At 63.6% G+C, this 22,055-nt stretch overlaps 1 protein-coding gene across 5 annotated transcripts in view; it reads right to left on the bottom strand.

Annotated features, from left to right (window-relative positions):
* Positions 1-2,930: 2,930 nt before the first annotated feature.
* Positions 2,931-22,055, bottom strand: part of EEFSEC (eukaryotic elongation factor, selenocysteine-tRNA specific) — a 146,241-nt gene continuing 127,116 nt past the window's right edge. For 3 of the 5 annotated variants that reach the window (XM_074344179.1, XM_074344182.1, XM_074344181.1), the window contains exons 6-7: positions 21,674-21,830; positions 2,931-3,343 (exon numbers count right to left, since the gene is read on the bottom strand). In XM_074344179.1, the coding sequence (XP_074200280.1) occupies positions 3,153-3,343; positions 21,674-21,830 (348 nt within the window). In that variant the 3' untranslated portion in view covers positions 2,931-3,152. Of the gene's footprint in view, positions 3,344-13,291; positions 13,729-17,035; positions 18,298-21,673; positions 21,831-22,055 lie in introns of those variants that run through there. The other 2 variants (XR_012499785.1, XM_074344180.1) reach the window with 2 other exon arrangements.

Raw genomic sequence — 22,055 nt, 5'->3', positions numbered from 1 at the left:
GCCCAAAGGGCCTCTTGGGGAGAAGCTTCCCCTCACCCCAGTCACAGCCCTGGGGGACAGACGTGAGTGAACTAGGAGCTGAGGCCAGGTGGCCACGGCCTCTAAAGGGAACCTGGGATCCCTACACCCCGTGAGGAGGCTGGGGAGGCCTGAGGCCCAGGTGAACCCAGGGGTGAGCCGGCAAGGAGAGGGTCCTGGGCCACCTCAGGGAGGCTCTGGGTCTGCAGAGTGGGTCTCCCATCCCACCAAGTCCTGGGGAAGAGGCCCTGGACACATGCGTGTCTCCACCCTGTGCACACACTTCTTCACCACACACCCACAGACACACCAGACACCAAGATCTGTGTGCACACGCGGACATACACACACAGGCGCCTACGTGCACACAGGCCGGCCAGGGCAGGAGGCCTGGGAGAGCGGAAGCTGCCCCTTCTCCTGGCCTGGGTCCCCAGGGCTTCCTGGGGACGAGACTTTATCTATCAAAAATATATTAACCCAGAAGCCTGTTTCCATCAGAGTCTCGATTCCAGGGACATTTCCAGATAAGCCTTATCTCGTTGCTGGTGCATTAGCCTGGCCGGTCGGGGGCCTGCCAATCACAGCTGCCCCTCCTGCCCCAGCCCATGCAGGACGCCTGCCCATGACTTCACTCCATGTGGGCAGCAGGCGGGGAGCCTGCGCCCCAGCCTTCAGCCCAAAGCAGGGCCCCAGGGGGCATCTCTTTTCAAGGACGCACCCGAGGCTTTGAGGCGAGGAGGCTTCTGGAGTCATCCAGACCTGGTTCAAATCCCAGCTCTACCTGAGGCAGTGGCTGGGGCCAGCTGAACCCCAGGCCACCGCTATGGGTAGACAAGCAGCTTCAGAGAGTTTATGCATGTGATGGTGGCTGCAGTGGACTTGGCATATTGTAGCCCCTTCCTCTACAAAATGCAGAGCCCAGGGAAGGGGGACCCTGCTTGTGAGAGTGCCAGGCGCCGGCCCCTGCCCTGCCCGCCCAGGGCACTCCCCTTTCAGAGGCTGCACCCGGCCTGACATGGCTCTCAGGCACTCAGGTTTCAACCGATGCCAGGCCTGATAGCATCCCCTTCTGGGCTGTCGCCACACGGGCAGTCTCGCTGCACCCTGGAGCCACACGCTGGGCGCCGGGGGCCCCTCCCTGCCTCATGGCCTGGGCTGCTCCCGCCTACCATGCCTCAGTTTCCTCTGCTGAGCCCTCCTCCTTCCCTGGGCTCTGAGTGTGCTGTCTTCCAGTGAGATGTGGGGCAGGGGTGGGGACTCCCAGAGGTCCTGGAGAAGTGGCCATGCTGGCACAGTGCTGGTTTGGGCTGCCCGCACAACTGCTGAGGGGTGTGCAGGCCCGACCCCCCCGGGGGAGAACACGTCGGCTGGTCCCCCTCCTGGGCTGCAGGGCACACGAGGGCCAGCAGCTGCTCTTACTTCAGGGCTGTACCCGGGACCCCCGGGCAGAGGCAGAGACCTGCCCAAGGTCAGACAGCCGGTCCGCAGGGTGGCCAGGGTCAGAACCCCAGCAGGGGCTTGAGCCCATGCTCCACCATGGATCTGCCGCCTGTTTACCGAAGACCCCTCCAGGCTTGCCAGGTCCCAGGACCCCTCATCTGGAGAGAGACAGTGACCGGCCCAGGGTCACACGGCCTGTGCAGGGCAGGGCGGGACCCGCTGCTGGAGAGGGCTACTCTCCACCCCACCTTGAGGGGACCCCTTTGAGAGGCCCGGAGGGAGGACTTGGCCTGACTGGGGGTACCCAGCCGTGCCCAGCCAGCTCCCCATAAGCTGAAGGTGACAATAGGTTTCCTCATTTGAGGGGCAAGCCCCCAAGTCCCCAGCTCTGCCGTCTCCCCCACCAAAGGGCTGAGCAGCCACAGGAGGTGGCCAGCCCGGGGCCTGGCTCCAGCAGCGCTCACGAAGGCCCTTCCTGCTCCCCCAGGAGTGGACTGGGCTGGGAGCTGCGGGGCATCTGCCTGAAGCCACCCCACACCCCTTACCACTGTGCATGCTCTGCTCCCAGCTCAGGGGGACGTGGGGGCCAGTCCTGGACCCTCCCTGCCGCCCTGCCCTCAGCGGTCACCCCTGACTGCTGCCTGGCGGGACGCCCGGGTCCCTGGGAGGGCCATGGGGTGGCCGGCCAGCTCCGCCCCAGCACCCTGCGCGGGGGGTTTGCAGGGCTGCCTGCTGCCACGCACAGGCCCGGCGTTTCCACGGCGCCTTCCCTCTCCTGGGCCCTCAGCTCCAGGGCTTACCAAGCCCCAGTCATCTGATCATGACCTGCCCCTGTTCATATTTTTAATGCCATTTTTTCAAATTAAAGCATAATGCACCGATTACCAGGGTAAAAGGGAGGCCAAATAAAGGGACCCTGGCACATCTGTTCATCCTGCAGACTTTGTTTGCGGCCTTTAAAAGCTTTGATGCTCCTCTATCAGTCAGCTCTGCCACTTCATCTTTCCTGAGTGTGGACAGCTCGGCCGCAGGGCAGGGTGCCTGCAGGTGCCGGGGCAGAGGAGCTAGGTGGGGCTCCCTGGGTTTTGGAGGGGGCTGGCTGCGGTGGGCTCTGCACAGGGCCTGGGGTGGCTGGTGCCAGGAAGCAGGAGCACCCCTTCCAGCCTGCTTTCTGCCCCGGAGCCCAGGCCTGGTGCCTGCTGCTCCCCGACACCCCATAGGTGCCCTCAGACCCTCAGACTCAGCTGCCCAAGACCCCCCTCCCCCACCGGCCTCTCAAGGCCCAGGAGATCCCAGGGGCCACCAGCCTGGCCTAAGGGCCTGACACGTTGAACCCCCTCAGCTCACTGGGCCCCGAGGTTGGGTCCCTCCTCCAGTCCCACTCTCAGCACTCCTCTGCCGTTCCCCTCGGAGCAGATCTGGGGAGGGACGGGGCAGGGCGACCATCAGTGAAATCGTAGAGACAAGCAGAGTGAGCAGGCACCATGGCACATTTATTTGCACCTGGCTAGTGCTGGGCCACCAGCCAGGCAGCCGGGGAGCCACTAGCCAGCAGCTGTCTGGCCGAAGTCCATCCGACACGGGTGCTGTCCCCTGGCGGGAGGGCGCAGGGGTGGAGGCACGTCTGGTCGGGGGTTTGGCTCTGTGGCCCAGTCAGGCCTGGGTGAGATGCCCCGGGGACGACCAGTGGGCACTCAGGGAGACTGGACCATGCGCTTGTGGGTGTCGAAGACGTAGCGCTTGAAGGACAGGCTGAGAGCCACGGGCTGCGCGGGCTCCGGCCGCTCGGGGCCGTCCTCCTGCCTGGCTGCCTCCCCGCGGCCGGTGCGGCCCCGCTTCTTGAGGGCAGGTGTCAGGATCTTCTTGGACTCGGGGCTGAGGCCGCCTGCAACACACAGAGAAGGGCCAGTCACTCTGCCACTCCCTGGCCTGCCCACGTGCCACCCAGACAGGCACCCACGCTGGCCCAGCTCCAGCCCTGCCCCACTCAGCAACACCCCCACACCCTCCTTGGCCTGGCCTGGACCCCAGGGTCGTCCTGGGCTCGCCCCTTTCTGTCCCCTCCCCCGTCTCCCTCCCGGAGGCCTGCAGTCCAGCCCTCCCCCCAGTGTTGGGCCACGTCACCAGACCTGGGTCTCCTGGCCCTGGGCCTGCCCCTCCACCTTGCGCTCAGGCCCCTGTGGGGATCAATCCCGGGCTTGGTGGTCACGGCCTTTCCTGATCGAAACGGTCCTGCTGCTCCCAGCACACTTACGCCACCTCTCACTCCAAAACTAGGCATTAGAGGCCCCTAGGCTAAGGGTCCCCCAGCCGCCCCTGGAGACGCGCTCCGCCTGCTGGGTGCCCGGGAGGTGGCTTCTGCAGACGGCACCAGGGCCCTGCCAGCGCGGCCCCAGTGGGTCAGAGCACGGAGGAGGGAGTGGGGGGTGCTCCCACCCTCTGTGGATGGAGCGCCTGTTGCAGGACCTCCTCCCTGGGCTCTGGCAGACGCTGCCTTCCCAGCCCCAGGCAGCCCCACTGCTTACTGGTTCCTCAATACGGATCCTCGGCCGAACGACAGAGCAGAAAGCTGTGTCCTGCTGACGCCCTAACGCCCGCCTGACCCTTCCAGCCCCTTCACCCACGGCCGTCGTGCTTTCCCTGCAGCCTGGAGGATCACGTGACCATTCGTGGGCTCCCCGTCACACTCATGAGCCTCTGCACATGCTGTTCCCTCTGCCTGGAACACCCATCCCTCCTCAAACAGCACGCCGCTGGGCCCCCTTCTCTGGGGCTGGACTTTGCGAGGACTCTGCGTGGAGGGAGCACGGGGCCCGGCCCCAGACCGGCTCTGCACGAGCAGACGCCCAGAACAAGCCGCTCTGTCTCCGTGAGCCCCCAGCCCCCTGGGGCTCCCGACGGCAGCGAGCTGGCCGGGCTGTGGGGAGGGCAAGCTGAGGGGCCCCGGGAGCCTGGCACGGGGCAGGGAGGCCCAGAGGGCGGCAGCTCCTGGACTTCACGCCCTCTTGCCAAACGCGGGTCCTGGCAGGCTGCTGTCTCCAGAGAGGACATGCGCTTCTACCACACATAGGGGCGCTCCGTCGGCCAGGGGACCTAGCGGCCAGGTGCCCAGAGCTGGTGGGAAGCTGGGGTGGGCCCGAGGCAGAGGGTGTCTGTGGACCCCTGGGCAGTGTCCTCCCTTGCCCCAGCCTTGCTGGCGCTGGCTTTCTCCTGAGAAGAGAAGCCAGGCGGAAGCTCAGGGGTGGCGCTCCAGTGCGGGGAGGACCTGCTGTCCCGTCTCACCGGGCACTCGCATGTTTGTGGAGAATGGAGCCCTGAGGAGGGCAGTGCCTCACGCGAGGGCCCACGGTCAGCCAGGAAGAGTCAGGATTTGAACTCTGGGACCCACCGGAAGCAGACTCCTGAAAGCGGTTGGGTAGGGGCACCAGGCTGTGAGCACAGCTCCCGGACGTGTCACAAGGTGACCAGGAGGCTGGTTCTAGGGATGCCTTGCCCACGGCATGAGGGGCTCAGTCCCCCTCTCCACTGGTGGATGAGACCCCCGGTCACTTCAAAGTCACCACCTGGGGTGGTGGGGACATGTAGCTGATGTCCTTGGGGCTCCCGGACACTGTGGCCAAGGAGATCCTTGCCAAAGGGAGCCGCCCTCCTGCCCGGTGGCCTGGTGTCAAATCACAGGCCCCACACCCGGCTGGTCTTTGGGCCTCTGGGATGTGGCGTGGGGCGTGGGAATGGCCCAGGGCCAGGCCTCCAGCGAGTGCCAGGCCTGCAGGTATCTGACTCCCTAAATCGGAGCCCAGCCTTCCTTCTGCAGAGACAGTGGCTGGCACCAGACCCTGACAAATGGCAGGGGGGCAGCCTGTCTCCCTCCGGTGCCAGGAGGTCTGATGGCAGGAGAGGCACAGGGCTCCCTGGTGTCCGCGCCCTGCTGGGGAGACAGGCGTGGCCCAATCAGCGGCCCATCTCGCCCGTGAAGGCTCTTGTTACATGCGGTGTGTACCTCGAGCCGCCCGGAGCGGGCAGAGCCGGAAAACCTATCTGGCGCTGGTGGAGATGTGGCCATTTGATTGCTGTTTGGAGAGAGCCAGCCTCGACTCCCTCCGCTCCACTTGGGGTGGCCGGGACACAGCGCCAGGAAGCCGACCAGCAGGGGCCTGTCGCTGGGGCTGCCGGGCGGTTTGGATTCGTGGCAACACCGCTGGGAGCTGCTTTGTTTCTCAGCGGACTTTCCCCTCAGCCTAGTGGAGGCGAGTGGAGGGAAGAGAGGGCAGGTCGGGGTGCCTGTTGCCTGAGAACATTCACGGGATGCTCCAGGCCTGGGAGACGATGGTGGGCCCCCCACCCCCACCGGGAGTTTACAGTCTGGGAAGGGCAGACAGAATACAAGGCAACAAGACAGGCAGACAGCCACCAGGCGACCAAGGAAACAGCCGAGCTGGCTTCTCCAGGAAGAATGTGGGAACTGGGGCTGGAGAGGAGGGGCCGGCCACACGTAGACGCTAGGCGAGAGTCTGCGTGCCTGGTCCTGGGTGGTGGTGACAGTGATGCCCAAGGACTGTGGCGTTCTGCCAGGGGCTGCCGGGCCAGGGCTACAGGGTGACCAGTTACTGCAGCCACGAGGCGCCCCACGTGCTGGGAGGCTCTCAGGGACCTGCGGGAGCTGCACACAACCTGGGGGGCAGAGGGCTGGGGACAGTGCCAGTCGTCCATCTGCCTGTGTCCATGATGAGTGGCTCTCGAGCACTTCCTGTGGGCCCTGGGGATGCAGAGGCCAGCAGGACAGCCCGCTCTCATGAACTGCTGCCCCCTTGCAGGGACCTTCCTCTGCAGTGCCCTGGCCGGCTGTGCGGGCTGGCAGCACTGTGTGGCCCCGTCCTGGAAGGCCCCTGGCAACACCTGGGGTGACGGGGAGCACAGGGGAGCTCCTGGCCGCTGACTCTGTGGCCCCCCTCCCACTCGACCTGGCACGAGGTGTTTCCGTCCGCCCGCCCCTCCAGCGCACTAGGCGCACCCCTACGCCGGGGCCGCCGCCTTGCTGTCCCTCAGCTGAAGACTCGCCCCAGGGCTCCAGGGGCTTCCAGGTTCACCTCCTCCGAGTCACTGTGCAGCGTCACCTCTGCAGGCCTTCCTGACCCTCCCCTGCTGCCCTGACCTCCTCCCTCCCCAGCTATTTTTTTCCAACGGCTGTTTTCACCTTCTACCAGCAGGCTCCACCACTGCTGTAAGCACAGGGCACCCAGGCTGGGGCCCAGAGCAGGCAGCAGGGAGAAGAGGAGGAGGGCCGTGGGGGGTGGGCAGGGAAGCAGTGGACCGCGACCTGGGCCAGGCCCATCTCCACCACCTGGTGAAGGCTCTCAGAGCTGGTGTGGGCCAGGAAGCTCACCGCCACGTCCAGGCCACGGGCATCGCTTCTGCAGCCTCTGACTGCGGGCGAGGGAGCCTTGCGCCCTGTCGCACCTGCACGGCCACGGTTTCTGACACCACTGCTGCCCTGACTGCACAGGAGCCTCCGTGGTGCTGGCCTCCTCCCCAGTTACGCCCCTAGCGGCAGAGTGGCCGTCCCAGCTCAGTTCCACCAACAGGAGAGTCTCTCTTACTTGGCATCCGAGGCCTTGTGTCATCCAGTCACCAGCCTCTGGTGCCTCCCCTCCCCATCTGCCCTGTGCTCAGGAGACAGCAGGCACTTCCTTTATCTGCCCTCTCGCTAACTCCTGCTCGGCCACGGTCTCCATCAGAAGGCTCCCTCTGCCGCCCGCGCCAAGCAGGATCCCACCTGGACCCCCCCGCTGCCGAGCAGGAGTTCTGCTTTGTGTCTATTCCCCAGTGGCCTTGGGTAGGGGGACACCTCTGCAGTGCAGGGTGTGGCCCGCGGCTCAGGGAGGGTTTGCCGGTGAAACACAGGGAATGGGCGGGGTCTCGCCGGGTGCCGGGAAGCAGAGGGAAGGGAGATGCTCTGGTGGGGCTCGTGCCTCCCAGGCTGGGAAACACCTCTAACACCAGTGGCTCAGGCCCCCGGCCCATGTGACCTGGAGCCTGGCAGGGTAGGCATGGGGGTTCAAGGAGCTGCACATTTGAAGTTCACCCTGTGCTCATTATCCCATGGGCTCAGCAGACGTCCCTGCTCCTTCTCCCTAAACCTTGGGATTCCTGGAGCCCAGATGCCCCGCTCCACTCCCCATGAGCCCAGACCCGGGGATGCAGTGGAGGGGGGCTGGCGTGACCCTGGGGGTGACTCTGCTACCCGTGGCTTCCCTTTGGGACACTCTCCCAGGGCCGGGCTGGCCTTTCTCACCGCGCACCAGCTCCACACAAAGGCACAATGGCTGGAGGCTGCTGGGTCCTGGCTCGGGCTCGGGGTCATCAGGGAAGAATGCAGCAGCAATGTTTTTCACAAGCCCCGGCCGAGGGTGCCGCCCTGACATGCCATCAAAGCCAGCAAATGGCCTCCGACTGCTGGGACACTGTTCATGCTGGCGCTGTGCTGGGAGAGGGCCCCCCACGCTGGGAGGCGGCCTGCAATCTCCAGTGGGAACTGAGCCTTTGCAAGCATCTTGGGGTCACTGGGCCCTCGGTGGCCCCTCAGGGCTGTGCCAGCTCCAGCCATCCCAGCACCCCCTCCCAGAGCAAGCCGCTTTGGAGAGAGCACGGCAGGGAGAAAGCAGGGTGACGGGCAGGGCCCTTTGGGGGCTTGGCCTCCTGGTGATGATGGGAGGCCGGGGGTCGGTGGGACAGAGCTGGCAGCTGGGCTGGGCTGCCGTACAGGGTTGGGGGGATGCTGGATGGCCATGGAGGCTCTTGAGTTCAGCCAGACCCCAACTCTGGACTGGACGCCTGCCTGGGAGCAGCAGGGGGCGGGGGCAAGGGGGCAGAAACGGGAGGGAGCCTTGGGCAGGACAGGCCCAGCGTGCCCGACGGCTGCCGCCACCACCCACAGTCCCCACCGAGGTGCAGCAGGCCAGGTGGCCTGGGCTCACGGTGTTACGGAGAGCCGGGCTCGGGACAGGAGCTGATGTGAGGGCTGCTGGGGCAGCCCGGGGCCCCAGTCGGCTCCCCTCCTGCTGGGCACCCTGAACATGCCTTGTGGGGTGAGGGTGACTTTGGAACCCTCGCCACTGCTTTGCAGGCCTGGTTTTTCGTGTTCATCCTTGGGAGCCATGAATGTGGCTAGGGGTGGACGGCTGCCTGGCTTTCCTTCCATCTCTTCCTGCTACGGATCCCATAAATAAACAAAGATGCAATTTGCTTTAAAAAGATAAGGTGATTAAGTTTTTATCAGAAGTGTGCTCCGCTGTCCGTGCAACAAAGGGAATTAGAGGAGGCGGGCACAGACGGGCTCTTCCTGGGAGCCCGGCTCTGTCTGAGGCTCTCAGCGCACAGGGACGGGCTCCACGCAGCCCCTTTGATGGGCGGAGGCGAGGCAACGGGCGCCTGCACCCCCATTTTGATGTCTTAATGTTGCCTAATTCCTCCTTTAATTTATATTAAGCTTCTTAGCAGCAATGATGAATTCTTCAAAAACAAAAAAGGACCCTTTGCAGAAATCTTTCCCACACTGTGTAAATTGAAATTACAATGCAGTCAAGGCTTTGGAGACTGGGGGTGCCTGGCGAGGGAAAACCAGTGCGTTGTATAGAAGGAAGGACTTTGTTTTAAGGCAAAAAACAAAACCGTTCTGAAATAGGAAATGACTTGGTCTCGAGAATCAGACAGAGGCTTAGCTACAGAGGGGCAATCAGGGCAGCAGGGTCTGCTGTCACCTGGGGCTGGTGGGGGTTCTGAACTCCCCAACACCACTCAGTGTCGCCTACTGCCGTCAGCCCGGGGCCACGCCCCCTGAAGAGCCTGTGCAGGGTCACTAAGGCTGGTGATCGGGGCAGCCAGGGCTCATACCTCCTGCCCAGGGCCGTTCCCGGGGTGGAGTGCAGCCTGGGAGCCCAGGCAGGCCCCCATCCCTCACAGAAGCAGCACAGCCGCGGTGGGGAGCATGCCCGGCACCCCCCAGGGCCCCTGCCAGCTACCTCATCTGATCTGCTCTTGGGTCAGCGGCCTTCCAGAACAAAGACCTGACTTACCCTCCCAGCTCAGAAATCTTCAGGTGTTCCTCAGGCAGGCGTCCGAATTCCTCTAACCAGGCCTGGACCATCTGTCTCCTGCACAGACCCCACCACTGACCCCTGCACAGGCCCCGCCTCTCACCCAGCACAGACCCCTCCTCACCCAGCACAGACCCCACCTCTCACCCCCGCACAGGCCCCACCTCCGACCCCGCACAGACCCCGCCTCTAACCCGCGAACAGGCCCCGCCTCTGACCCCCGCACAGACCCCACCTCTCACCCCCCCCCCCACAGGCCCCACCTCTGACCCTGCACAGACCCCGTCTCTCACCCCCACAGGCACGGCCTCTCACTCCCCCAAGCTCTACCCACTGCTCTCTCAACCTGGGGTACCCCACGATGCACGTCTACTTGGCAAACCCCACTTAGCCTTCAGTCTTTCAGCAAAAAACTTAGCACTTTGGTTCTGCCTTCTTTGATGCTTTCCAGGCCTCCCTCTGGGGGGGACCACGGCTCTCTCCACTGTCCCATATCAAGAGCCATGTCCCCAGGAGACAGGGTGCAGCCTGCAGCCGCGGCCAGCATCTCCAGGAAGGGGGACTCAGGCAGCCCTGCACACCTGCCCTCTGTTTTATCTGCCAGGGACCAGGCCCTGACAGCCAGCGCTCCCACGGCGGCCCCACCCCCCAGGGAATCAGAGCTCACCCCGTCCCCCTGGATACTGTTACCCTCCCGCAGCCCACAGCAGAGTCAGGCTCGTCAACCTACAGGAGGCCTGGGGAGCAGGGGGTTGGTTGGCTGAGCTGTGGGAGGAGGTGGGTATGCACTGGCCCTCTGGTCCAGCGGGAAGCCCACCCAGATTTGGAGCCAGCCCCTCGGCACGCAGGGGCCCCATACCCTAGTCCCTTCCCTTCAGCCCCTGTTCCCCATCAGCACAGGCAAGAACCGAGCAGCCGTGTGGGTGGTTCAGAGGGGCTGGGATAAGTGCTCCAGGAGCTGGGGGCCTGCCGGGCAGGGGTAGGGCCCTAAGGACACAGCAGAGTACCCTGGGGACTCTTCCCAGCTGGCCGGCTGGGCTGGGCTGAGGTTTGACAAAGCCCCTGGGTGGGGAGGGTAGGCTGGAACCCTGCGGTGCCCTGGGGGAGGGGGCTGTGCAGACAATGGCTGGGTCTGGCCTGGCCAGGTCACCTCTGCCACCACCACTGACACAACCGCTCAGCTAGAGTTCTCCACACACCGCCAAGCCGGCAACGTTCAGCATCTCACTCAGGCCTCCAGACATCCCATGAGCCACTTTCCAGGCAGGGGAGGTGGCTGCCCAGGTCACACAGCTGGTCAGGCCTGGCCAGCCCAGGGCCCTTGTGCTTCTTGCTGGGACAAAGCCGAAGGGACAGGCAGGGGGCACAGGGGTGGGGAGGTGGCGCTAGGCAAGGGCAGAACTGGGGCCGCCCCGACCCAGCAGCATGGGCTGGGCCAGGGGACTGTCTCCGATACTTCCAGGGGTGAGGCCTCGCTGCCTCCGTGTTCTGGGTCCCACTGGGGGACTGCTGGACCCAGCTGCTGCCCACAGATGCTAAAAGTGGCCTCTGTGGCGGAGAGGGGGTCTGAAGTGGAAGACCACCTTGTGTGAGGCAGGCCTGGCCTGAACGGTCCAGGGTCAGGCACGGCCAGTGCTCCCCAATCACAAGGACACCGTCAGTGACCCTGGCCAGTATCCAGGCACCGCTCCAAGTGCTCCTGGGCCGCCGTGCCCTTGATTCCGCACCGTACCCTGGGGGCGGGCTCCTCACACGCAAGGAAGGATGCGGCATGAGGTCAACAGGAGGGAGACCAAGGTCACGGCCAAGACACGGTGGGCTGAGCTCAAACTGCCCCTGCCCAGACTGGTCCTGACCCACAGCCTCCATCGTGGTGCACGCGGCCCCATCCCTACCCAGCCGAGGCTTCCCAAGGGCAGAGGCCAGATCCCGGATCCCGGCCCAGGAAGGGTGGGGAAGCCCTCTGTCAAGGCTCGGCTCATGTGAGGAAGACCCCCCTCCACTGCGCCAGCAGGGGCAGGAGCCGGGGCCTGGGGGTGAGAACGACTCACCCAAGGCCACACAGTCAGCGGCAGAGAGGTGGCCACACGGCCTCAACAGCCCCCTAGAGCCCTGGCCGTCCTCCAGGTGGTGGGAGGACAGCGCGTGCCCCCTCTCCAGAGCCCCACAGAGTGTCGTCTCTCTGCTGGTGCTGACGGGGGCCTGGCTCTGCCGGGGATGCGCAGACACGTGCACGCGTGTCTCTCAAATGAGAGAGCCCTGCTAGGGCAGGGCCCCTCCCTCGGTAGGTTTTCCTGAACGAGGAGGCTCCAGAAACAGTGAACAGGCCTTGGGGGGAACCGCGCGGCTGGGATGGAGCTCTGAGCCTGAGGTCCAGTCTGGATGCCGGGCCATGTGACGCGGTGGCCCCACCCCGCTCTGAGTGGTGAGGATGAGGGGTTTGGGATGGGTGCGTGGGCTCTGCCGCCAGGCTCTGTCCCTCCACCGGACAGCAAGGACTCCCCCTCCTGCAGGGCCCCCTGGAGGCTGAGGGGGAGGGCGCGGTTCCTGGTGGCCCCACAGAGAATGTCCCCACCACGGAGGGGGCCGAATTTTAATCCTCCGAACACTCACTCCCTAAATGTGTACGCTCTTTAACAGCAGTTAATCTTCAATTAAAATACCTAGAGCAGAAACTGAGATAACTGCTTTAAAAGGTAGAGCTTATTGACAATAAAAGTCTTCTTCATATTGCTTTTCTTTAAAAAAATTCCACATATTAAAAATGTCATTTTTATGACTTGGGAAAAAACCCTCCTCCAGAATAATGAGGGGGAACAAAGGGCCAGGGAGCCGCCATGGCCCGGGGTCCATGTGTGGCATCCTGATTACTGTATCAGCCCGGCTTCCAGGGTGCGGGCAGAGGGGCGGGCAGGCGCGGCGCTGGCTGTCCTCTCTGGCTGACAGGGACGGGCTCCGTCCACACTCTTGATGTGGCAGCCGTGGGCTCCCTGACCCTCAAAGGCTGCCGCCTGGGTGAGCACAGGGCCACCCACCCCTCCGCACACGCACAGCCCCTCAGAGGCAGGCCGGGCTTGGCCGGTGTTCTCTGTGAGCCTGGAGCAGGAAGGGCGCCCTGCCTTCCCACCCCTGGAAACAAGCTTTCTTCCTCTGTTTTCCAGATAAACCTTGTGGAGACCTTAAACATTGGGTGCCCAAGCTGCCAGTCCCGAGTGAGCTCCGTGCACACGGACGTGTCTGCCACCTATGTGGTCCTTGGGTGTGGCAGCAGGGCTGGGAGGGCGAGGCGGACCCAACAGGTGAAGGAAACCAGGAGCTGGCAGACAGCACCACGGGCTGAGCCCCGGGGAGAGGGCTGGACCCCCGCCCCTTCCCCGTCTCGGCGCCCTCGCACCAGCCTGGGGCACACAGGGCCCCGAGGAGACTGAGCTGGGGTCGGCACCCGGAGCCCACCTGTCACCCCCTCTCCACCTGTCAGGGGGTCCAGGTGTGGTCTCCAGTGTGGCTGGGGGCAGTGAGGGTGCATGAACAGACCCTCCTTCAAGGCTGAGCTCAGTGCTGCCTCCTCTAAGAAGGCCTCCTTCCTAGCTAGGCTGGGCGGCTGCTTCTCTGCGCCCACAGGCAGACGTGTTGGGGGCCTCCTTCCTGGGGCTCACACTCTCATCAGAGACAAAAGAAAAGCACCAGCCTGGGGGTGGAAGCAGCCTTCACAGCATCGCTGAAATACTTGAATGACTCACCTTCAAACGCAGGACACTGGACACGCAATTCTGCATTTCTAGTTAGTCCTGAAAAGCCGGAGGGCCCGTCCTCAGGCCCCCACTCTGCAGCAGAGGGAGGGGTGCGCCGTGTGGCTCCCCTACTTCTGTCCCCTGCTGTTCCTGAAGGCACCTGAGTTGGCAGCCGGCAGTGCGAGCCCCGAGCCTCAGCCTGCCCCTGGCGCGGGGTCTCTGGCCCAGGGCCTGGCACGAGTGCTGGCTGTGGCTGCTGGGCAGGGCTTGGGCCGGGCTGCGGCGCCCAGAAGGGCACGTGCTCTCCCTCGTGTTCTCCACCAGGAATCAAGTGGAACAGCCAAGATCCAGGGATGGCTCAGCTCAGCTGTGTGGCTTCATGCAAGGCATCTGACTCTGGGCCTCAGTCTCCTCATCCCGAAAGTGGGGCAGCAGCAGAACTTACTCTGTGGGGCGATCAGAAGGCCCACGGGAGTCAACAGGACGGAAGCACTGAGGACAGTGTCCGGCACAGAGCAAGGTCTGAGATGCATGGACCTCTGTCACACTTCAGTCACCGCCCCCAGGGTGTCCACCAGGCACACGTCACAGCACACGCCGGACACCTGAGTGCCCTAGGCCCCGATCAAGGTGTGGGGACCACAGCAGCGTGTGGGCTGTGTCCGCCAGGGGGACAGGCTCACAAGCCATGCAGGGAGGAGAAGGTTTCTGGGAGCCATGTGTGCTGTGAAGGAGGCAGAGCAGAGTGACAGAGAGAGGCACTGAGTCCGGGCGGGTGGTCCCTGGGGGGGTGCTCAGGGAGGCCCGTCTGAGGCCTCAAAGGCAGGAAGGAGTGGCTGAGGATCTGAGGCAGAGCACAGGAGGGAGCTTCACTCACGACCTGCCCCGCGCGGGCAGGAAGGCGCTGGCACGGCGGGGAGGGCCGTGCGGGCGCCCCGGGCTGCTTCCTTCCCTGGACACCGTGAGCTGCACTAGGCTGGGGCGGGCAGTGGGAAACGGGAGTTACTTTTCCTTCTCTCTCCCTCCCTTCTCTTTCCTCAGGTTCACCAGAGTGTGGCCACGAGGGCACGAAGGGAGAGAGGGCAAGAGTTGAGAGTGGTGGGAATTTATGGGCCCAGAGAGCTGCCTTTGGCGGGGCTGGGGGAGGGGCTCCCTCTGCCAAAACAATATTTAATTTTTTTTAAAGGCAGCTACAAAGCCATGATTAAGCTTAGGGCCCTAAAACAAGCCCATAAAATCGAAAAATATTTATCTGGAAGGGTGGCAAGTCCCATAAAAGGTTTATGAATGTTTTACAACTGCCCCGGCAGGAAGCTGGCCTCCCACTCACCTCCCTTCTGTGAAGACACACACACAGACACTCACACTCACGGGCACAGACACACCGACGGGCACGCACCTGGGGACGCACAGGCCCATGGCCCACACAGCCCCACTGGCCCAGGGCCCCTTCAGGTGGGCTCGGGCCGCGGGGGAGGGCGGAGCCGGCGTCGCCTGTCTCTGCCCCGGACCAGCGGGCCACACCTGGGCGGTGGGCTTGTGCCCTCCCCCCACGCCGTGTGCTCTGGCTGGTGGCCGCAGTGTCTGCCCTCGGCAGGCAACACTCCAGGGCCTCCTGCGGACCCGGCTTGCAGGGCCATGTGGCCCCCTGTTCTCAGGCAAGTCACCTCAAGGTCCAGGAGTTTGAAGGCAGCTTGTCTGTCCTCTGGCAGCCCTGAGAGCCTGAGACTGAAGGCTACAGGAGTTGTTACTCTTCATAATCTGGGAGGTGGATGTTAGGACCCCCGTTTCAGAAGAAGAAACTGAGAGATCTGCCTAAGGTGACCCAGGCAGTGGCCTCAGAGACACAAGCTCAGGCCTGGCTCTTATGGCTTCTCCTGTCCCGAGGTTGTGGATGAAGTCCACACCAGGCCGAGGTGCAACTGGCCCCACCGAACTCTCCCACTGCACGTTCTACCACTTACCCTGCCCTGGGCCCAGCCACAGGGCCTTTGCACACACCCTCCGGCCACCCTAGTGAACTCTGAGTCATGAGCCAGGTTTTGCCACCATGCGGCTTTCTCAAAAGTGCCCCGGGTTCATCTAGACCCCAGGGAACTGTGCGCTTCCTGTCACCTGCCTGCTTTCTTCCTAGTGCCCAGCTCTCTGGAGATGTGGAACCCCGGAGGGCAGGAGGGCAGCGACTTCTCCTGCCCCCAAGTCCCTGGCCTGAACCGAGGGTGCAGCACATGAAGGAGCTGGACGTGAGCTCCAGAGCTGGGGCAGGCGGCCCCTCCAAGGTCCCCAGTGGCCTCAAGCTGCCCGTCTTGCCCAGAGAAATCACCCAGTGCCTGTGGCAAGGCCCAGCCCAGGGGCCAGTTTCCAGGCACCCCCCCCCCAACAACAGCAGAGATGAGCAGGCAGGCGGAGGAAGGCTCACTGACAAGCTCACGCAGCTGTGTCCACACGTCTGCACGTACCCCCTTCCTGAAGGCACCGCGACAGACTCCACACCTGTGACGTGACTGCCCGGGGGCGCAGGAAGGTCGGTCCCAGCCCACGCTGATGCCACGTTACAGACGGGAAGTGGCCGCCAGCAGAGATCACACAGAGCAGACCAGGGGCCCAGGTTCCCCTTCACCCAGCTCTGCTCTCTGGGGAGGCTGGAAGGACTCCTGCAGGCGCCTGATATTTAGGGTTGGTCCCGGGCCTCCAAGAAACCAGGCTGAGGGCAAGCTGCTCTGAAATCCAATGACTGCAGCCTTCAGATGGCAAGAAACGGGAAGCGAGGGAGGCAGCAGGTCCTTGTCCCACCTGCAGACACGCATGTCCAGGACCAGACGTGGGAGATGCCCAGGGAAGTGCTCCCACGCCGCCCCGACGCTCTGACAGGTGGCAGGTGCGCAGGCTGTGGGGCAACACGCAGGCAGAGGGGTCAGCCAGGATGCTGACTGTGCGGCAGGCTCTGAAACCGAAGCAGCCAGCGCCCCAGCGACCCTTGGGCCAGCGCGGGACCAAGTTCGGGGACACTGGGTCACACGACAACACAGCCTGCGCAGGGAGAGCCAGGGCCCGGGGAGGGGGGCGTGCTCCCACTTTGTCTGCAGGGCTCTCGTGGCTGGGGGAGGGGGAGGCACAGGACAGAACGGTCACGTCTGTTCCATCTTGTTGGTTTTGGGGTGTCTGTTCTGTTCTGTGTGGCCAAAGTTTTCCAAGATGAAAAGAAAACTTTATTAATTTATATTTAGAAAATCAGATACTGGTTAAAGGAGAAGGAGGCACCAGGAACCCACCGAGCTGTGGGCGGTCTGCCCCAGGGACAAAGATGCCCGGCTGCCACGAGAGCTGGCCGGGCTGGCGTGCCCAGGCCCTTGGCACCGCCACTGGCCATGTGCCCGACAAGTGTCAGAGGCCACAGGCTGCCCGCCGCAGCTGTCAAGGGAACAGCGCGGCATCCAAGAGCAGTGACACAGACGGGGCTGACCTCACCCAGGTCAGGGAAGGGGAGCTCTGTGACCCCAAGAAGGCACTCCCTCAGTCCCTGGTTCCTGTGTGTTGGTGGACTTCCTTCTAACGGGGTCCCAGGCCATGCTGGGCACACGCCCCCAGCCGGCCTCTTCCCGGGGCCCCTGGCATCGCCCGGCGGATGACATGGGAATGTGCCCAGGGTGAGGCCTGCCGGCAGATGGTTTCTGTCCACTGCGCTGTGTTTATGTTAATTGCAGATATTTTTTAACGTATTGTGTTACTCCATCCATCTTTGTGAACGGTCCGTCTTGTAAAATTCTTTTAATGATGTTAGTTTTTCCTGCCTATCTTCATCATCTACAATTATTTATAATATCATTGTCTTTGTTTCAAATACTGGGTATAAACATTGTTGTAACAGTTCTTCGATGGAGTTCATATAATTTTTACAATTGCTTTGAAATGCTTCAGTGGCCGAAAGGGGAGGAGGTTGGCCATTCTTTTGGGGGGAAAAAGACACCCCAGAGTGCTGTCTGAAAGGTCCTCCTCCGTCAGGATGGCCTCCAGGAGAGGCAGCGGGTGGGGGCAGCAGCTGGCTGTTTCTGGCTTCGGTTTCAGAGCTGCCGCCCCACAGACGTGGGGCCAAGACCCACCGAGGCCTTGGCCGGGCTCCAATGCCAGTGAGAGAGACGGATGGCTTGTTCCCACTGTGCTGGGGTTTTCTGAAACCTCAGCTTTCACCCCTCACCTCTCGTCAGCCGCTTTTCTCCCATCTGAGCCGCTTTCTGGAGTCTCCTCGGCCGCTGGGGACAGAACCCGGCAGGGTGCCCGTAAGCGCCCGGGGAGGTCCACCCTCACCTTGGGCCGCTGCCTGACAAGGCTTCAGGCCCCTGCAGGGCTGACGTGGGACAGGCTGGAGGGGCGAAGGCAGCTGGACCAGCAGCCGGCCTGGGGTGGGGACGAGAGAGGCCAACCTGAGGCTTCCCAGGGCCCGCTGTGGACCCCAGGGGTGGGTCACGGCCCCAGGCCTTAGAGCCAGCACCAGCCTCCAACACTTCAGATCCTGGCCTCCTTTGCCCACACACCCTTGGTGGCCCCCCACTACCTGGAGTGAGCCCGGCCAGCCCACCCTGGGCCCCTCACCAGGCCCCCTGCCTCCTTCTGAGCCGCCCGCTGGCTGGGGGCGCCAGATGGCCTGCTTCCTGGGATGGTGCTGGCCCTCGGAGGCAGCTGCACAGATCCAACACGGCCCTGCCCCTCGGGGCTCAGGCTGTCCCGGGTCTAGTGAAGGGTGACTCACCCTTCCAGGATCTGAGACGCCCCCTAGTCCTCGGTTCCCTCTCCTGCAGCCTCTCGGTCGGACCTCCTCCACACCCGGCCTGAGGCGGGGAGGGAGCTGCCTCCTGTGACACAGAGACCCGCCTGGGGACCAAGCGGCCGAGGACAGGCCCGGGTCTGGGCTCGGCTTCAGGGCTCAGCACGGGCCTGGCACAGAGGGTCTTGGCTTTGGGCCAGACGTGCGGATGCCGTCTTGGGAGAAGGGCCTCACAAGGCTCAGGCAATGAAATCTGCACGTTAAAGAAAAACAAACAGGCTAGAACTCTCAGCCCATCATCAATATTTTCACTCGACTTCTTCTCTGTTCTCTGCAAAAGCTTCCTTTTACGTGCTCAGCCACTTGGCGTATGCAACTTTGTGTTCCGATTCTTTTCAAAGCAGAAAACCAAGAGACGGGTAGGTGCCCGAGCAGAGAGGCTGGGCAGCGGGTGTGGGGCAGGCGCGCACAGCACAGCGCACCGCTGTGGGAGGGAGGAGGCGGCTTTGGGAAGGAGGACAGGACCTGGGGTCCGATTTAGGCTTTGGCTGAGGATCTGGATGCCCCACGGCAAGACTGAGTCGCAGGAGGGTAGGCCCGGTGTGACGCGGCCTTCACCGTGGCCGTGGTTCCCAGTTGCTGCTCCAGGCTTTTCCCAGGTGACCGTCGGCAGGACGCTCGGCCCTGTGCCAGTTCACCTCCTGGGAGTCGTGTGGTCGCTGGATGAGGGTGGTGAGGCCCCGAAATGTCCCCTCCAGCAGTCCTGGGAGCGACTCACAGCTGTCACGAGGGCCAGGTCACCGGTGTCCCCACCTGACTATCTCTGGCTGGAAGTCGCCATGGAGCTCGTTTCCCCTGCCAAGTGGGACTCGTGGGGCTGGCGGGAGCTGCACACCAGGCCCCTCTGCTCTCCAGCGCCCCAGGGATGGAGACAATGAGACCAGCCCTGAGACCACGCGCATGGCGCACAGGCAGCGCTCGGGGGCCAGTGATGCTGCGACGCAGACAGGAGGAGGTCTGCCTGGAGGAGCCTCTTCTCTGCTGGCAATGTCCTCCACTACCCTCGCAACCAGCAGCGCCGCCCTAACTCCTCTCGTGGGGCCTCCAGCCTCCCAGGCCTCACAAGCAGAGGACACTGTTTTGAAGGGAACAGCTGTGTAAATGTGGGGCTCTCCAAATTTGAGACCCCCCGAGACTTTCTGGGAAGGCTCCTCAGGGGTCAGGATGGGACTGCCCTTCCAGCCCCTCTGCTTTCTAAGAGCATCTTCTGGGGAAGCAATGGACCGAGTGCCAGGACCCTTGTCTCAGAAGCCAGAGTCTGCGGCTCCATAGGACGCTGTTTCCTTACCACCACACTCAGCCTGGACTCGCGAACCTGAAGCCCGTGTTCCCAGGCCCCCACAGTCCCCTCCACTCCCTGTCGCCTGCCACTGGCCTCTTCTACATCTGCTTGGCCCTGTCGGCCTTGCCATCCGAGGTGAGAGGCCGCAGAGCACCTAGGCCTGGGGGCAGGGGCTGGGGAGACACCCAGAGGACTCCTGGCCAGGCCACCCTGCAGAGTGAGCAGGAGGCCCATAAGCTGCATTTGAAGGCGGCCCCATCCACGGTCTGCGGGCCGGACAGCCCCGGCTGCTCCCTGCTCCCGGAGCCTAACGTGCGCAGCACCAAGACCCCGGCCTCCCCAGGCCTCCGGCTCAACCCCACCCCTCCTCCACCTGGCACTGCGTGTCTCTGGGTCCTGAAGATTCCTTCACAATTAGCACTTCAAAAAGGTTAAGAGCGGTTCTTTAAGGGAGGGATGGCCGGAAAAGACGAGCAGGGGGTGGGAAGTCGGGTGGGAGGGATGAAGGAATCTAACCAGTTATATTTAATAAAAAGCTTAAAAGCCACAAACAGGAAGCAGACCTATTAAAAAGGCAACACTGACCTAAGACAGGAATGTGAACTCGAGTTGACTGAAGCAGCGTCACCACGTCCCCCGCCCCCCGTTCTCCCACCCCAGCACCCAGGGCCCCAAACAGGCCTCCTCCCCAGCCCTGAGTTCGCCTGGGGCAAGAGGAAGGGGAGCCACGGGGAGGTCAGCAGGATGCGTCCACCCTGAAGATGCCCCCCACCTGCGGGTCTGGACCAGCAGGCAGGGCCCTGGGGCCTGGGGGCTGAGTGCTCCAGGCTGCGCCCCTCCTTCCCGGCAGCGTGGTTCTCACCCCCACCAAGTGCCCGGAGGGCCCCACAGGTGTGGGCCAGGGCCCTGGGGACTGAGGTCTGGACACTGGCCTGCGTGTGCTCCCTGGGGCCAAGAACAGGGCACCGTGGGCCTCAGTTTGGCCGAGGTGACGACCAGGAGCATCTGAGGGACAGTGGAGAGGATGGGACAGGAGCCTGAAGCCCGGTATCATGGCCAGAGGCCCCCCCAGGGGTGCACCTCATCCGTGACGGGGCACCTCCTCTGTGAGGGGGCTCAGTGGGGGCCTCGGGGCGCAGTCCCACAGCAAGTACTGCAGGGAAGCAGGTCCTGGGGACCACCGCCCTCCCTCAAGCAGGGCCAGAGGGAGGATTCCGAGGCAAGGGTTGGGCCAGGCTCTGGAAGGAGGTCTCGCAGGGGGCTGGCGACCCCCTGCCTGCAGAGTCCCTGGAGGGGCTGCACTCCAGGACCCCCTCGTTAACCAGAAGCAAACTGCCCCATGGCTTTCCATCCCTCACGGAGCCAAACCCTGTCCCACAGCTCAGCTCCGAGCGGCATGGCAACACGCGGACGTGAAGGCAGGCGGTTACGGGGCTCGCCGCGCGTGAAGACGGTCCTGACGCGCGCGTCACACAGATCTGCTGATGGAAGGGCCTCGGCCTTTCCTGCTGCCAGGCGCTCAGCAGGGCCCCCATGTCCCCCGCCCTCCTGCTCAGCAATGCCCCCACTACAGCCCGTCCTCGGGCCGGGCTGTGCACAGCCTCACTCCCTCTGCAGAGCGCCTCTCTCCTGGTACCCGCGGGGCCCCCTCCGTCCCTCTGATTGCCCCCTACTCAGCAGTCACCTCCTCCCAGAGGTCTCCCTGGCTGCCGCTGTCCATACCTCCTGCACAGTTTGCTTTGTCCCACCCCTACAACCACGACCACGGCAGCATGCCTGGCGCAGCAGGACCTCAGGACGTTGGGGTGGAGGTGTGACGAGTGACAGGGTGGAGCTAAGGAAACCCAGGGGCCTGCATCCAGCAGCAAACACACACCTAGACCCTGTCAGGAACAAGACCAAGCAGGAGGCTCAGAGTCCGCCGGGTTGGAAAGAAGGTGACAACTTGCATCCTGGGAAACCCGACGGTGACCAGGGCAGCGTGCCAGCCCTTGGTGGTCTCCCTCATCAGCCGTGCCCCCAAACCGCCTGTCAGAGCAGCACTGTTATCTTCCCTGCACACGGACCACGTGAAGTGCCGAGTCCAAGCCAGGGGCCTCCAGGACCCACACCAGTCTCCAGCCAAAGCCAGTGGGACCAGAACCTGCAACGCCATGTGGGCTGAGCCCGGAGCACCCGCACAGGCGGGCCTAGAACCCAGAGCCAAGGGGCACCATCTGGGCGTGTCTCCGCCAGCTCTCCGTGCCCTGCCCGGATCCCCTGAGCAGGAGGAAAGGACCGCACTCACCTGGGATGTGGACCTTAAACTTGCCACTCTGGCCGAAGGCACTGTCAATGACACCCTGCTCCCCAGTGGACAGGTGCACCTTGAGCCCCACGAAGAGCTGGATGTTGGTCTCCTTTTTGAACAGGGAGCGGCCGATCACGCTGTAGTCATCCATCACCTGTTCCCGCGCCCAGCCCCGGAGAAGAGAGATTAGTGCTGGCATAGGCCGCGCCGCACCCGCCCAGGTGGTGTGCCCATCTCATGGGTGACGGAAGGCCCTGGAGCGGTGGTGGTAACCCCTCCTCGTCACCACCACCACCACCGACACCTGTGGGCCTGGGCTGCATCCAGGCCGGCTGTGACCACTTGGTCGGATGGACACACTCAGCCCAGAACAGCAGTG

This window comes from Camelus bactrianus, chromosome 17 (assembly GCF_048773025.1).
Source record: "Camelus bactrianus isolate YW-2024 breed Bactrian camel chromosome 17, ASM4877302v1, whole genome shotgun sequence".
Lineage (NCBI taxonomy): Eukaryota > Metazoa > Chordata > Mammalia > Artiodactyla > Camelidae > Camelus > Camelus bactrianus.
Note: the sequence above shows the minus strand (reverse complement) of the source record. Positions and strands in the feature narration are given on the sequence as shown.